Genomic DNA, 15,377 nt, shown 5'->3' on the forward strand with positions numbered 1-15,377 from the left:
TGCGCATAAACTCTGAAATGTCATAATAAGAGTCCTATGCAACATGACGGGAGCCACTGTGCCATATGTTCTTTCGTTTGAGTTTATTGTCATGTCAGATCTGCTAGACGCACAGAATGTGGGAAAACAATTAAAGACACCGGAACAACATCAAATTTTATGAGACATCGCATCCACAAGGTTAGTCACATTAACTCACACAACTAGCTATTATACTGTGGTGTAGCTGCATGACTTATTTGGATTGCCAATCTGTTAAAATATGAACAAAAAAACAAAAAAAACAACAACTACACTTTAAACCTAGCACTACGTTTTATCAATCTTCGTATTATTTGCAGCTTTTCTATTTCTTAATGTGTGTCCATAAGAGAGAGAGATAGAAAGAGATGCTAATCCATTTATTACTTAAAGCTCATATTTTAACGTATCACAATCAGCATATGTAGAGTTTTTAATTGACATTCTTAAACATTCCGAAGTTTGATATTTTCTGATAATGACTGTCGTCAATAACAACGAAGCTGTATAACAATTTGCTGTATAACAAACCGTGACTCACTGGCGCCATCTTGTGTCCACTTAGCGACTGTATTGAAAATGACTACTCGTGTTGCCTCGACTGTTTTGTTCATTATTATTAATGGATTATAAAGTAACAAACTGGATGTACATTATCCCTTACATCATAGGACCTTAATTTCAAATAAAACAGATTATAGAAAGATCATATAATTGTGTCTTATATAATACAACAAGGATAGAATATAGGATTTGATTATGAGAAAAAAAATTTTTTTAATGACTCGAGACTCGACTTGACTCGGACTCCAGTAATAAAGACTTGTGAACATCTCTGGTAAACGAAGCTCAGGCGCACCAGATAACACGTCAGCAGCGTCTTACATCAGCAGCGTCACTGCGGAGTCATGAATGCGGATTGACAACAGACCTGGAAGAGAAGACAATGCTGAATAAAGTCGTAGTTTTTGTTATTTTTGGACCAAAATGTATTTTCGATGCTTCAAAAAATTCTAACTGACCCACTGATGTCACATGGACTACTTTGATGATGTTTTTATTACCTTTCTGGACATGTATATGTATACCGTACATTCATTTTCAATGGAGGGACAGAAAGCTCTCGGACTAAATCTAAAATATCTTAAACTGTGTTCCGAAGATGAATGGAGGTCTTACGGGTTTGAAACGACATGAGGGTGAGACATTAATGACATAATTTTCATTTTTGGGTGAACTAACCCTTTAAGGCATTTTATTATTTATTAATTATTTTATTTTATTTAAATCTATTTTTATTTGTTTGTTTGTTTTAATCATTTTTTTATTATTTTTAATGTCTTTATATATATATATATATATATATATATATATATATATATATATATTTTTATTTTTACACTTTTGTTCTCTAAACTTTTACACAGTTTTTCTTTTTTTCTTTTTTCTTTTTTTTTTTTTAAACCACTGATATAAGGCATGAAACTGTTTCATATCAGGACTTAATCTAAATGTTACCTCAGTATGTGTACCTGACTTAAAAAGAACTGCAATCTAATGCACTCTCCGTCATCACAGTAATATATTGATCCTTTTCCTCAGCTTTATCTTTATTTCCTCATGGTGCTCATTATTCCTTAATTGATTCAAAGTAGATTTAATCTTGCCATTGAGTGTGGGCTTCTTATTGAAAGCATTAGTTTAAACCCACAGTAGATTGGCATCCTCCTTTGTCTGCTCTAATTAGCTGAGCTGTGATGCATTGTTTGTTTCAAAAGGCTTTAAATGCTCTGCTTGACTTAACCTACATGGTTAGTTGTTTATTTGTGTATTCATGTCTTTTATTTTATTACAGGAGGGTAATGAGAGGCTCCAGAAGATGGTGGGCAGCTGTCCTGCTCTGGGGGGCGGCGCTGATCGCAGAGGCACGTCCAGGCAAAGAAGGATTTAGCCCTCTGGCGTATCGACCTCTCGTCAGATTCCGTCACAAGGTATCGATTTTTCCTATTTCATTAGCCATCCCGTTACAAGAGGAGACTTCCGTGTGGTCGGTTACGATGCTAATTGCTATGGAAATCCGAATGGCATCGAGCACTTCTTGTTTGATTATTGTCATGAACTGAATATCAGATACGCATAATAGTATTTCTTTAGACTAAAACGTATTGGATCTTTCGGTCTGGACATTTCAAACTCCAGGCGAAAACTCCTGCTGCGCTGACATCATGATGAAAGAGCGCAGCGTGATTGTGTAATTGAATGTTTATTGACTGGCCATTGCAGCGAGCTTTGTGGACACACACAGTCAGATACCAGCAATTGAGGCGTAATGCAGCTCTAACAAGCTCCACTGGTTCCCTCTTCTCTTTTTCCTTCATCATGTCCATGAGCGAACGTTCATATTATGTAACGGATCAATTAAACTCCAACTGAGGGAGGGCACTGAGTGACAGAACAGGGGAACACTTTCATTTTTTATGAACATAAACAGCTGGGTAGGGGGTCACAAAAATCATCCCTTTAAGACATGTTCATTTTCCAGCTACCAGAAACTCTAAACCTTTGATGAAAGCTCCTCTTGACAGTGTGGTCTGGAGTAAATTAAGTAAATGAATTGTTATTGATGATGTAAAATTTACATCTTTGCATGCTTCCTGTCACACTCATTACACTTTAAAGCATTTCTCATAGCATCTTGCATTCTTTGCACCTTTTGCAATACATCTGCAGCTTACAAACAGACAAACTGAAGTGTCTTTGTTTGCATGTTAAACCTGCTGGTAAATCCAAAGAGACAAGTACTTCAATAACACAGTGAAACTGGCGTCTTCTCCTCCTGAGTCGTTACCTTGCTACAGTAAACAGCTGCCATTAGGGAATTACTGTTAGAGAGGATGCAGTCATGGCAGAGCCCTGACCCAAAAGTACAATGTGGATAGAACCAAGCAGTTCAACCGAATGGGAAAACAGCCTGAGAGGAAAAACACACCCAGGCTTTTAGAAAATATTCTCTCCATTTTTCATCTGTTACCGATTCAGACAGCTTTTAGTATTGTCATGCTATCAAAATATTCCATTTATGCATGCAGTTTGGTGCTAATTATTAGTTCATTAGAATTTGACAGATGGCATAGGCAGATATGCGGTGTTTTATAGGTTATGGGCTTCCTGTGAATTTATATTTCTTGTAGGGAACTGATACTAGAGCGTTAGTATCATGTCAGCCAGTTCAATTTATTCTTCTTATGTGCGGTGCAATTTAAGCCTGATTTATTTACAATAAATATTTTAGCATTTTTTATTTATTTAGCAATAGAGGAAAAGAATGGGAGGTTTTACATTTGTTTTGCATCTGAGAAATAGGGATAGTAGTAGTAATAATAATAATAATAAGATTATTATTATTATATTTTGTGCAGTGTTGCATTACCTGGTGCATTACATTACTATTGCGTTATTATGTTTTTAATAATAATAAAAAAAAAGTTTTATTTTTGGCAAATGTTAAAGCTCTTTCACACCAAAAGTGAACTGAATAAAGTATATGCAAGTATATGAAGAAAATGCATATTCATGCCTGTACAGTAAAGGGCGCAGCTCAAGGAGAAGGAATTTCAACACTTATTTCTAAATCTAATCTAAAGTAATTTTTGCTTATTAGTACAGTATGGCTGAATTAGATCATTGAAGGTCAGCAGCAAAGATACTGGTTAATAAAGTGAGATTAATACATAAAGTGTATTTATTTGTGTAATTTGTGTATTTAATATTATTAATTATTACAGGATTGTGTAAAATTCTGAGATTGCATTTCACAGTTTTTATTCATTTTGAAGAATACTGAATGTTTTCGTGCAAGTGAGATGAGTAAATGCATGTTCACATTTAGTCTAGAACTACAATAACCATCATGTTTACACAGCGCACACAACACCTCTGCACTTTATTTCTCTCAACACGGGGACAGGAGAGCTGTCAGTCAATAAATGTGAAAAAGTAACTTGCGTTACTTAATTGAAAAAGTAATGTGACACAGTTCACATGTACGGGAAGAAGGAGGCGGGAACCGGCGAACATTCAACATAACTTTAATTCAAAAAGAACAAAACAATAATAATGCTGGCAGACCCTCGCGGACGTCTGCCGGCCACACAAACATAATAAAACATAAAATAAAGTCCAGGCCTGGTCCGCTCTCCTCCTTCACTGTCGTCGCTCCTCCTTTTATTCTTCCGGAGCTCCTTCGTGAGAGACTCAAGGCCGGTGCGCCTCCCAGGTGGAGCTCATTAACTCTCCAGACCACACTGTCAAGAGGAGCTTTCATCAAAGGTTTAGAGTTTCTGGTAGCTGGAAAATGAACATGTCTTAAAGGGATGATTTTTGTGACCCCCTACCCAGCTGTTTATGTTCATAAAAAATGAAAGTGTTCCCCTGTTCTGTCACTCAGTGCCCTCCCTCAGTTGGAGTTTAATTGATCCGTTACATAATATGAACGTTCGCTCATGGACATGATGAAGGAAAAAGAGAAGAGGGAACCAGTGGAGCTTGTTAGAGCTGCATTACGCCTCAATTGCTGGTATTTGACTGTGTGTGTCCATCTCCACGTTATGGTAAGAGGCGTGACGTTTCCGGGCACGGTGCGCTCAGAGCTGTCGAATCACAACACAGGAACCGCTGGCACAATCAGAACTCGTTACGTATTTCTGAAGGTGGCACTTCATAGAACAAGGAAGTCATCAGCCCGTTTTTATGACAGTGGAAACAGCGGTATACAGATAAGTAAATTATGTGAAAAATACTGTGTTTTTTTACACGCGGCGAAACATGAACACATGTTATATTGCACACTATAAACACAATCAAAGCTTCAAAAAACCACGAAAAACGGGACCTTTAATGTGCCCCACTAATAAAAGTGGAAGATCACTACTACCATTGTGGTTACAAATGTGGTTGAAGTGCACATTTAACCTATTGACTATGTCATTAATTCTCATTAATTCTGTGAAGGTAACCTTGAATATCCCACTCCACTCAAGTATCAGTGTTGTTTGCTCCCAGGTGGAGCTCATTAACTCTCGCGCCACTGGCCTCGCGCCATTCCCTCACGGCTCTCGCCCGCCCTGGTCGCCACAAGTAACTTCGATATTTTATTGTAAATTGAAAAAGTAATGTTTTACTTTACTAGTTACTTGAAAAAGTAATCTGATTACGTAACACGTTACTTGTAATGCGTTACCCCCAACACAGATTATGAGCAGTGAGCATCAATTGACATTAAATTAATGCGGAGCTCAGTTTTAATGTGCCCCACTAATAAAAGTGGAAGATCACTACTACCATTGTGGTTACAAATGTGGTTTAAGTGCACATTTAACCTATTGACTATGTCATTAATTCTCATTAATTCTCTGAAGGTAACCTTGAATATCCCACTCCACTCAAGTATCAGTGTTGTTTCCTAATGCTCACAACCCTCTTATGTAGACATACATTTAATAAAGCTGGAAATTATGAAAGAAGATGCCCTTCGGTCTTCTCTTTCACTATTAATTGCTAATGCTGTCACAGGCCTATCAGAAGGCATATATAGTCGAAATGCACACTGTGGGAACATGTAGTTGGCGTTTTTCTTACAATAACTTCCTCATCAGACCACAATGTGTGAAAATATCCATTAATTGCAAAACACAGCCTCAGATAAGAATGTATTTTATAGAACAAACCAGAACCATTAATTCTTATTATAATTATACTTAGTGTTCGTGTTATAATAGAATCGTATATTAAGGGTTATATCGTGTCATTTGAGTGGAGTTATTCCAGCAATATAAATTCAAAAGGATGGCTGGCTAGGGTAAGGGAACTGACGTACCAAGCATGTGTTTCAAACAGAGGGAGGTGTGTTGGGCGAGGGCTGCAGGGTTGAGCCTGTTTTTCTGGCACAGGCACAGAGATAAGCGGTGACCCCATTAGCTTTCCCTCAAATCGGCCTGCTTCAATCATCATGAGTAATTCAGCTTATAGTATGAAGCTTTGTCCTGCTCTGCAAAAGCCAATCTCCTGTCAAAGCCAAAGGTTTAATTCACAGTAGCCCCATCCTTCCTCTACCTACACTCAGATTATGGCCCAAATTGGGCTCCACCCCACATTTAGACCAATAAAAAAACTAGCTTTTTGAGTGACAGATGGCGCACATGTCAGATAAAGCAAGGAGGGCGGGGTCTCGTAGGATCTTATTATAGCTGCGATTTCATTTCTGTAGTTCAGTTGCGTAATTGATGTACAATTGATTCCAGGAAGTTAATCTATTCACATAGACTCAAAAGTCTTCAGAGCGTCACAACGGAATGAATGAGCTGTTACCATAAGATAAATGCTCCCTCGACTATTGCAGGAATGTGACTTTGAACATGAAATGAATAACAGTTCAGGGCAGTTATACTCCTTCCTTGATACATTGAATCAAGAAACAACCAACCGTGTATGTACGTTTTAAATAAGAACTGCAAGGTTAGATAGAGAAAAGAGGAAAAAAGTAAGAGGGATAAGTGTTGGTGACACAGACACCATTCAATTGTAAGTGCATAACTGATGGTGTTTATGCTCCAGTTAGGAAGGTGCTGTGGTGAAACTGTCTTTTTGACTGGCACCGGAAGGGGAGGGGCAACATTGGTTTCATTTCAGACAGATTGGACAAATGGCTCCAAAGTCCTTGGAAAACAGAGAAAGCTTGTAATCAAAATTAAACGAATAATCCCTCTAGATATCCTAATTATCTCATTGATCTATTTATATCAAGGCCAATTACTGATATATTTACTGATTACAGATTTTAATGCTCGACTATACAACAAAAAAGTCACTATACATACTCACACATACTGTAATTCATGAAGCACTTTATATGCACATTTTATATGCACATTGACTTTCATCATATGGAAAAGAACGGCTTGGAAAATCTAATCTTATGTTGTATTTTACAAGAAAATAAAACAAGGTCAGAATGACGAGTAAATGATGACTAAGTTTTCATTTTGGGTCAGCTAAAGCTTCTGGTTTAGAATTTTGTTACACTTTTTCTTTTATTTTTCATCCTATGACACTGTTGTATGTCTTCCTTGGAAGCAAAATGATAGCTAACATTAACATTTCCCATTTGTCTCCTTAACGTTGGAATACAGCATCCTTTAACCTTTAGAAATAGACTTGTTGAGAGACTGCCGCACCCTGGCTGGTCTGAATGAATGAATCATTTAACTCATACTGACAAATAATTCAGGCACCGACATTTTGAAAGAATATTCCAGCTTTCTATGGCAATATGCCATAGAAATTATGTACAACATACTTTTAAAGAAAGAAAGGAGCAGCAGTCGGTTAAAAAATTGCATTGTTAATTTAATAATGCAATTGTATGTAGAAGTAAAACAGGAATCAGATGTATGTGGGGTGTGTAAAACATTAAATGTCAAGTCAAGTCAAGTCAAGTCAAGTCAAATTTATTTATATAGCGCTTTTACAATTGGTAATTGTTTCAAAGCAGCTTTACATATTAGAAGCACAGAAAAAAGGGAAGTGGTTAAAAAAAAAAGTGTGTGGATGTCTATGATCCGGACTCTATTGACATACTGTACTGTGAATGTATTGTAAGTATTGTTTTTCTCTCTGTTCTTGTTCCAGCAGGATGGGATCTCAGAGAGTTTACGGATTAAAGGTATGTACAATCCCCACTTCTCTCTCTTTTTCCCTTTTTAGACACTCACAATGCAAATGTATTATAAAAAAAGGACCAAAAGGTGCCAGGATTTTACCATGTTTTTTTTTTAGGGGGCAGCTTAGGGGGACACGGTACACGGTTATGATGTAGTACTTTGTTAATAGAGTATTAGTATTGAGACTTTGTTTTGGAGCGGCATTGGGTAATCAAGCAGGCAGCATATAGCCACATTAATTATCATGCTAGCAAACAGTCTGTGGTTGAAGGTGTAAATCATGTATTGGCTATTTCCCAGCAGTCATCTGTAATTAAGATGGCACAAGAGTTGGTCAGATGATGCCAAGAACCTACAGAGAGCGCTGAGATGTGAAAAATCCATCTCACTCAGTCTCTGTGTGAGGTGAAGTCCCACCATAAATTTTATCTCCGGTCAGCTCAAAGGTGCATATGTTAGCAGCTCCTTTGGCTACAGGTAATATAATCAGACTTTAATAGAGAAACAGACTGTATTACTGCAGAAGGTCAAAGCTGAGTTGGCATTGTGATAAAAGACAGGAACTCACTTATCTACAGCTGCTCAATCAAATGGATGCTCTTTGTTTTTATCTTCTCTGCCTTTTTAAAGTCATTGAGCTTGTTTACATGCACATCCATACTCTGATAACTCGCAAAAATCAGCTTTGAAATAACTTGTTGTCCCATTTTACATACAAACCAATAACCCAGCAATGCAAGTAAACTGTTTACAAGACAGGGACATCAAAATGTAATCATTTGTGTATATGACTCAGAGAATTCCATATGTTATGTCGGGTATGATGTTAAATAACGCATCAATGAGATGAGAACATTTTATACCAAGAGTTTTATAATTTCTTAGGAGTTATATATATGCTATATATTGTATTTTCTCAAAATGTTTGCTCTGTCTGGATGCGTTTGCTCACCCAAGGGTTTGTTGAAAAATTTAAAATTCTTTCATCATTTACTCACCCTCATGTAATTCCAAACCCGTAAGACTTTCGTTCGTCTTTGGAACACAAATGAAGATATTTTAAATGAAATCTGAGAGCTTGTCCCTCAATTCACAGTTTACGCAACTGACACTTTGATGCTTCAAAAAAGTTCATAAAGAGACCATAAAACTAATCCTTATGAATTTAGAGGTTTATTCCAAATGGACAGATTTAAATTTAGGCTTTTATTCACATAAAAACAAACATTCATTAACCCACACATCAGTTGTGGTAAAGAGAAGCTCAAGCATGTTTGTTTGACGTGCAAGGAACTTGAGGTTCATTCTCATGTTACGCAGCATGTTTGAGCTTCCGCAAAAGTTTTGTTCTTGTGCATCATGCAGGTTCGGTTGAGCTTCTGTTAAAGGGATAGTTCACCCAAAAATGAAAATTTGATGTTTATCTGCTTACCCCCAGAGCATCCAAGATGTAGATGACTTTGTTTCTTCAGTAGAACACAAATGATGATTTTTAACTCCAACCGTTGATGTCTGTCAGTCGTATTTTGCAAGTCAGTGGGAACTTCTACTATAAGAGTAAATAAAACTTGCTTAGACAAATCCAAATTATATATACTTCAATGAGTGCTAGACATTACTTCCGTTGTCAGAGCGCGATCAGACCTCACTAAATGAGTGCTGAATGCAGTTGGACATAGTGGTGTATTAGTGGTAAAAAATGATATAAATACTGTTCGGTTTCTCGCACAAACCGATCGCTTCGTATCTTAGGACATCAGTGTGTCGTCACGAGCCGCAGGGTTTAATTTGGATTTGTCTATGGTAGTTTTTTCGACTCTTATTGTTCGAGTTCCCATTCACTCCCATTATTTGACTGACAGACGGCAACGGTTGGAGTTAAAAATCATCATTTGTGTTCTACTGAAGAAACAAAGTCACCTACATCTTGGATGCCCTGGGGGTAAGCAGATAAACATAAAATTTTCATTTTTCGGTGAACTATCCCTTTAATGTTCACTGATCAATGTTTATATGTGAATAAAAGCCTAAATTCAAGTAATCGTGTCCTTTCAGAAAATTTTGACTAAACCGCTTAATTCATATGGATTAGTTTTATGATCTCTTTATGAACTTTTTGAAGCGTCAAAGTGGTAGTTGCACAGAATGCCAAAGGATTGTCGATTTCATTAAAAAAATCTTCATTTTTGTTCTGAAGATGAACTAAAGTCTTATGGGTTTGGAAAGACATGAGGGTGAGCAAATGGTGAACAAATTTTCATTTTTGGGTGAACTCACCTTTTAAATTCACATGTAAGGATGCTTTTCTGTCACTTATCACACATGCACAGATCAATAAGCCAAAGGAACGCAGGTTAAAAGGTTAGTTCACCCAAAAATTAAAATTCTGTCATTCATTACACAACCTCATGTCGTTCTACACCTGTGAGACCTTTGTTCATCTTCGGAACACAGATTAAGATATTTTGATGAAATCCATGAGCTATCTGGCCTCCAATAGACTGCAACACAAATACCACTTTCAAGGCCCAGAAAGGTAGTAAAGACATAGTTAAAATAGTCCATGTGACTACAATGGTTCAACCTTAATGTTATAAAGTGACGAGAATACTTTTTGTGCACAAAAACAAAAGAAAAAATAATGACCTTATTCAACAATGTCTTCTCTTCCATGTCAGTATTCTTGTCGCTTCTTAACATTAGGTTGAAGCACTGTAGTTGCATGGACTATAACGATGTCTTTACTACCTTTCTGGACCTTGAAAGTGGTTATTGTGTTGCAGTCTACTGGAAGCCAGATAGCTCATGAATTTCATCAAAAATATCTTAATTTGTGTTCTGAAGATGAACAAAGGTCTTATGGGTTTGGAGCAACATGAGGGTAATTAATGTAATTAATGACAGAATTTTCATTTTTGGATGAACTAACCCTTTAATGTGTTTACATGCTGGGAGAAATCTGGGAAGGGGGCAAAAATCTAGCTTTGTCGATCGGTTTATGCTTAAGCCATTTATCACCTTACCCCGATAAAGGAAAACAGGTTAACGCATTTACACGACCACATGCATGTTGGCTTATTAAGCATAATAATAAGAATGTGCGTGTAAATGTGCTCAATGTGAAATCTACACTGACACTATTTACTTTATTCATTCATGTTCCTGGTCTTATTGTGAACAGTTAATCTCTGCTGGTTATTAAAATGTTCTTCATAGATACTCCTCTAAAATAACTGTTTTGATGATATCACCACACCAGCTATTGGATAATGTTGGCCAACATCCTAATGGCTAATTAGTCATTGTTTTAGCAAACTGACATTCAGTCCATCCAATCAGTTTTATATGGATAAAATCATGCCCCGCCTCTATTTTTAACATAACTTAAGTGCAATGGGTTGCGAACAAGAATGCATTTTGAATTTAATACTTAGTACGTACATTTTGGATACATTTGAAAATCTTCTTAAAGGGTTAGTTCACCCAAAAATGAAAATTCTGTCATTTATTACTTACCCTCATGCCGTTCCACACCTGTAAGACCTTCGTTAATCTTCAGAACACAAATTAAGATATTTTAGTTGAAATCTGATAGCTCCGTGAGGCCTCCATAGGGAGCAATGGACACTTCCTCTCTCAAGATCCATAAAGGTACTAAAAACATATTTAAATTGGTTCATGTGAGTACAGTGGTTCAATATTAATATTATAAAGCGACGAGAATATTAACTAAAAACTAAATAAGTAATGGCCGATTTCAAAACACTGCTTCAGGAAGCATCGGAGCACAGATGAATCGGTGTGTCGGATCTGCTGTTTGGAGCGCCAAAGTCATGTGATTTCAGCCGTTGGCAGTTTGACACGCGATCTGAATCATGATTTGATACACTGATTCATTTATGCTCCGAAGCTTCCTGAAGCAGTGTTTTGAAATCGGCCATCACTAAATAAGTCATTATTTAGTTTTTTTGGTGCTCCAAAAATATTCTCGTCGCTTTATAATATTAATATTGAACCACTGTACTCACATGAACCGATTTAAATATGTTTTTAGTACCTTTATAGATCTTGAGAGAGGAAGTTTCCATTGCTCCCTATGGAGGCCTCACGGAGCCATCGGATTTCAACTAAAATATCTTAATTTGTGTTCTAAAGATTAACGAAGATCTTACGGGTGTGGAACGGCATGAGGGTGAGAAATAAATGACAGAATTTTCATTTTTGGGTAAACTAACTCTTTAAGCCAAACAAAAAAAGTATTCTCATAATCCTAACAAATGCATAAAATAGTTTTTTTCTTTTTCATATTACCCAAATAAGAAAACCAATGTAGAAACGCTTGGATGGCTTGTTCCATACTCCACTTAAGATTTTGTCTGGAAATTATTTTTGAGGGGCCGTTTCAATTATTTATTAATCATTTTTAATTATTCAGTCTAATTACTCCATGTTTAAGTGGATTAAATTCTGACTTAGGTATATTATCTTAATGGAGGTTTTGGAAGATTCCTGTGACTATGTTAAAGGCTTTTGATGAAGCTGATTCATTTCTTTTGATGAAGCTCATCTATTGAATAATTATTTCATCTTTTGAAGTACATTAAGCCTCAGTGGTGAACACATTCAGTACAGTCAAGACAAACTGCTTTCGGCTTAATTTGTGACATGGCAAATGTTTCCTGCTTTGTGAATTCAAATTGCAGAGTGCAGCACATAAAATATAGCTGGAAAGAATATGAAGCCAACTGAAATTGGCTGTCAGGAATTTGAAAAAGAGAAAAACTAAGAAAGCATGCAGAAGCACATAGCAGAATGCCCTGTAATTGGAATCTTAAATTAAGTGGTTGGGATTTCCACAGTTCCACTGTGCAGTTGAACACAAAATATCTTACTACTGAGGGTGAAATCACTTCTTTTTGGGTTGAAGAATAGCTTTTTTTTTTAATAGTATGAAAATTGGAGGTAATGTATTTGGACCACCAGCCACTCGACACTATTACTCATATCCTGCTCTCACACAAAACATTTCACAGACAAAAAACTTTATTTCTGTTTTATTTATATCCAAATACCAACATGACAGGGTGTGCCCATAGAGCTCTTAGCATGCTCATAGCACAAAAGCAGGCCTGGTCCCCTGATCCTAGCTTTCAATATATTGTGTCAACTTTGTCATTACGATACGATTTAATAATGTGCACACAGGGACCCCTCATTGGCCTGCAGTCGATGAAACATTTTGAAATGCTAAAGGCTTTAACTCTAAATTGTATGTTAATCCTGAAATCTCTTTTGCTTCTTTGGGATTCCTTTTCACTTCTTGAAAGGGAACATTGCATTGTGTCTAGTGAGACTGTTGCTAGACTTACTGCCAGGCTGCAGTAATTTTACTTGACAGAATCTCCTTTTTGGACAACTGCCCACCGTTCAGCTAGCTACTGAACATCCCATGTGTACTTGTTAAAGTACGATCGCTAAATGTAAATGTTGTTTTGCATGCCTGAAGAGGAGAGGAAGATGATATTTTGTAATTAGATGCTTGATTGAAAGAACATTCCTGGTTCAGTAAGCTCAAGCAACATCACTTGATTACCACAAAAAAACAAGTTTTGGTTGCCTCTCAATCTGGGTTGCAATGAGGAATACTTACAATGGAAATCAATAGCGGGCAATCCGTAAACATTATTATAAATTGGTTAGATCCTGTCCTTGATTCTGATTGGTCAATAGCTGTGTTTTATTCATAATAAAACACGGCTATGGCCGCTTCACCCAACAGTTCTGTGTATCAATACACAATATCCTTAGCAAGCACTCTTAGCAACTTAAACTGAATTGAAGCTTACTGTATTATGTAGAATTAGAACAGTATTGTGAGAAAGATATCGATTGAGCGAGTTTAATACCTGCATTCAGATTTAGCATTTTCCTGCAGGTCAGTCCTATGTTCATAATAAAAAACCTGTTTAAATGTCCGATGTATTATCTTGTCCTTTTAACAGTTAAGGGGTTTTCCTGTGACTGACAACGCTGGTCAAAGCATTTGTCAGCTGCATCTTGTTCAGTGTTCACAGCAATTCAGTCTTTTCAATGTGAAAATCTTCACTACTGACTGGCACACCTATAAAGATGGCGGTCTTTGCTGCCATCTAATGGCATAATAATGTAACTTCTGTTGCTGTTCACGTTCAGGGACTATTTTTTTCCGGCGGAAGGAAGGCTTTTAGTTAAAGTTTACTTCATGAAAGTTGCATTGATACATATTTTTGGCTTTAATATTTTTATTGTGTGGTAACCGTTTTATAAAAGCAATAAGGTACTCGAGGCTAGTGCTGTATCATGAATAAGTCATGGCTGAAGGGGTTGCAGGCACTCTGCTTCACATCGTGCCTAACAACGGCCTTCAGCCATGACTTATTCACGATACAGCACAGCCTTTCGTACCTTATTGCTTACAAATACCCACATAATTTGACTGTATTACGAAAACATTGCATACTAATGTTTTTTTTACAACTTTATTGCCATGACACTGCAATGCTATAAGCACTAAAACCCTAAACTAACTGTAAAAAAATGATTATTTAAACAGTTTTACAGCTCAAATAATGCACATATTTGTGTTTTTTTATAAAATTATAAGCTTTTATTATTATAAGCTTTTGTTGTTGTTGTTGTTGTTTTAAAGAAACAAGAGACGAATCAAAATTATTTTTGAGGTAATCAACATTATATCACAATTAATTATTAAAACTGGAATATTCCTTTAAGAAAGGAAAAAAAGTGTGGTAAAAGTCTGAACAATACTACGTCTCAAATTGGTCTTTGACCATTAAGACCTTTAATTTAATTTCAGAATAAGCGTTCAACCCAGTAGGAAAAGTTAATATTGAATCCCATGAATATTCATTAGTGGAAAAGCCAATGAAGCGGGAGGGTGTCTAATTTCAACAAAGGGATTTGCACATGGAAGGTAATGAATCTAAAAAGACTCATATGGGAGATGAACGCTTCTGTTGTTGTTCTTAACAGATGTTGTCTCAGCATCATCGCTAGCTGACAACGCTTGCTGAGAGTGTTTTTAAAAGCCCCACTTTAGCAGCTCTTATAGCCCATCTACAATCCATTAATGTAATGCTAATAAGTTATTTAATGTAAGTAATGCCTTCACAAAGTACAAATAAGACTATTTCAGACAAAATGTTTCATTTTCTCCAAAACCACTGTAGAGTTTTTATCTCAGTTTTTCTATTGTTGCAGTTCTGGTGCATCTGGCCAGGACTGAATCTTGCCAACTCAGTAAAGTAAACTGCAGTGGTAGCATAAAAACAGACAATTAAATGAACGAAAGACTATATGAATAAACAAGACAGGTGATATTTGCTCATTTAGACCTGAAGCAGAGAATGGTTTGCTGTGTGGTGGCTGAAAGTGCAGAAATCTAAACTATTTTTGTTGTTGCTGTTGTTGTTCTTCTCTTGTAACAGATGCCTGCTTATGTTACTGTATCTCTTTCTATCCCTTTCACTCTGTCAGTCCTAAGTGACTAATTTGGAACATTCTACATTGGCAGCAACTCTGTGTGTTATACAAATAGCACAAAAAGCAACTATTAACTTCAATAGAATTTGGTGTTAG

The 15,377-nt window shown here is 36.5% G+C and overlaps 1 protein-coding gene across 2 annotated transcripts in view; it reads left to right on the top strand.

The window, feature by feature from the left end:
• Positions 1 to 15,377, top strand: part of LOC125259454 (follistatin-related protein 5-like) — a 53,273-nt gene that overhangs the window by 22,492 nt on the left and 15,404 nt on the right. The window contains exons 2-3 of one of the 2 annotated variants that reach the window (XM_048177087.1): positions 1,877 to 2,012; positions 7,708 to 7,741. In XM_048177087.1, coding sequence (XP_048033044.1) covers positions 1,877 to 2,012; positions 7,708 to 7,741 — 170 coding nt within the window. The remainder of the gene's footprint in view (positions 1 to 1,876; positions 2,013 to 7,707; positions 7,742 to 15,377) is intronic. The other variant, XM_048177088.1, reaches the window with a different exon arrangement.

Source organism: Megalobrama amblycephala, linkage group LG23, assembly GCF_018812025.1.
Source record: "Megalobrama amblycephala isolate DHTTF-2021 linkage group LG23, ASM1881202v1, whole genome shotgun sequence".
Lineage (NCBI taxonomy): Eukaryota > Metazoa > Chordata > Actinopteri > Cypriniformes > Xenocyprididae > Megalobrama > Megalobrama amblycephala.